Genomic DNA, 1,154 nt, shown 5'->3' with positions numbered 1-1,154 from the left:
GGGGAAAGAAAGAAATGGGGGGAAAGAAAGAAATGGGGGGAAAGAAATAAATGGGAGGAAGAAATAAATAGGGGAAAGAAATGAAAGAAATAGGGGGAAGAGATAAATGGGGGGAAAAGAAATAAATGGAGGGAAAGAAAGAAATGGAGGGAAGAAACATAGAAAAATATTGGGGAAATATAGAAAAAATAGGGAAAATATAGAAAAATAAAGAAAAATATAGAGGAAATATAGAAAAATATAGGGAAAATATAAATGTGTGTATTCAGATCTGTATCTATTGATTTGTATCCACATATATTCCAATAACTCCCTGACAGGAGGGGGGAGCCAGGGGGGGGTTGGTCTCTTTTCCCAGGCAACTCTCAGCAAGACAAGAGGGCTCAGGGTCTTCAGCTGTGCCAGGGGAGGTTTAGGTTGGATTTTAGGAAGAATTTCTTTCCAGAGAGGGTGATCAGCCATTGGAATGGGCTGCCCAGGGATGGGGTGGATTCTCCATCCCTGGAGGTTTTTAAGAAGAGACTGGATGTGGCATCAGTGCCATGGGCTGGGAACCACGGCGGGGTTGGATCAAGGGTTGGACTGGATGATCTCAGAGGTCCCTTCCAACCCAGATGATTCTGTGATTCTCTGATTCTGTGATTCTCTGACCCCACTGGAGGACACGGGGAAGAGCCGGACGCGCCCTCCCAGCCCAGCAATCCCACAAGGAGCAGCATTCCCGGGCTGGGCCGGGTTCCCCTGGAGCTCCCAGGGGTTTCCTCACCCAGCAGACGTTGGTGGCCACCCTGGGCTCGGCACTGAGCCCCTCCATGAGGCACTGCAGCAGCGGGGCCAGGTAGATGTCGTTGATGGCGGCCTCGGGCAGCATCTCACAGATCCTCCCCACCGTCCAGGCCGTCGTGTCCCTCACCACCACACTGGGGTCCTTCATCAGCTCTATCAATGTGGGCATGGCCTGCAACAGCAGCCAGGAGCAGCCAGGTCAGCACATGCAGAATGTAGGGTTTGAATTCCTCCAGCCCACCCAGCGGCCTCCACCCCGTCACCTCCAAACCTTGCTCTGACATCAAACCCCCCTCTCTGAGCAGTTCTACCCTCTGTGCCCTCAGAAGGCAGGAGCAGAGATGCTCTTTAGGAGCAAATGCCCCTCT

The 1,154-nt window shown here is 51.8% G+C and overlaps 1 protein-coding gene across 1 annotated transcript in view; it reads right to left on the bottom strand.

Annotated features, from left to right (window-relative positions):
• The window catches only part of KPNB1 (karyopherin subunit beta 1), a 23,240-nt gene that overhangs the window by 10,167 nt on the left and 11,919 nt on the right, over nucleotides 1–1,154 (bottom strand). Inside the window, exon 8 of the mRNA XM_027702696.1 lies at nucleotides 767–958. Coding sequence (XP_027558497.1) covers nucleotides 767–958 — 192 coding nt within the window. The remainder of the gene's footprint in view (nucleotides 1–766; nucleotides 959–1,154) is intronic.

The sequence above is a fragment of the Neopelma chrysocephalum genome, unplaced genomic scaffold (assembly GCF_003984885.1).
Source record: "Neopelma chrysocephalum unplaced genomic scaffold, ASM398488v2 Primary Assembly neopelma1_192, whole genome shotgun sequence".
NCBI lineage: Eukaryota > Metazoa > Chordata > Aves > Passeriformes > Pipridae > Neopelma > Neopelma chrysocephalum.
This window is presented reverse-complemented; position numbering and strand designations above follow the sequence as displayed.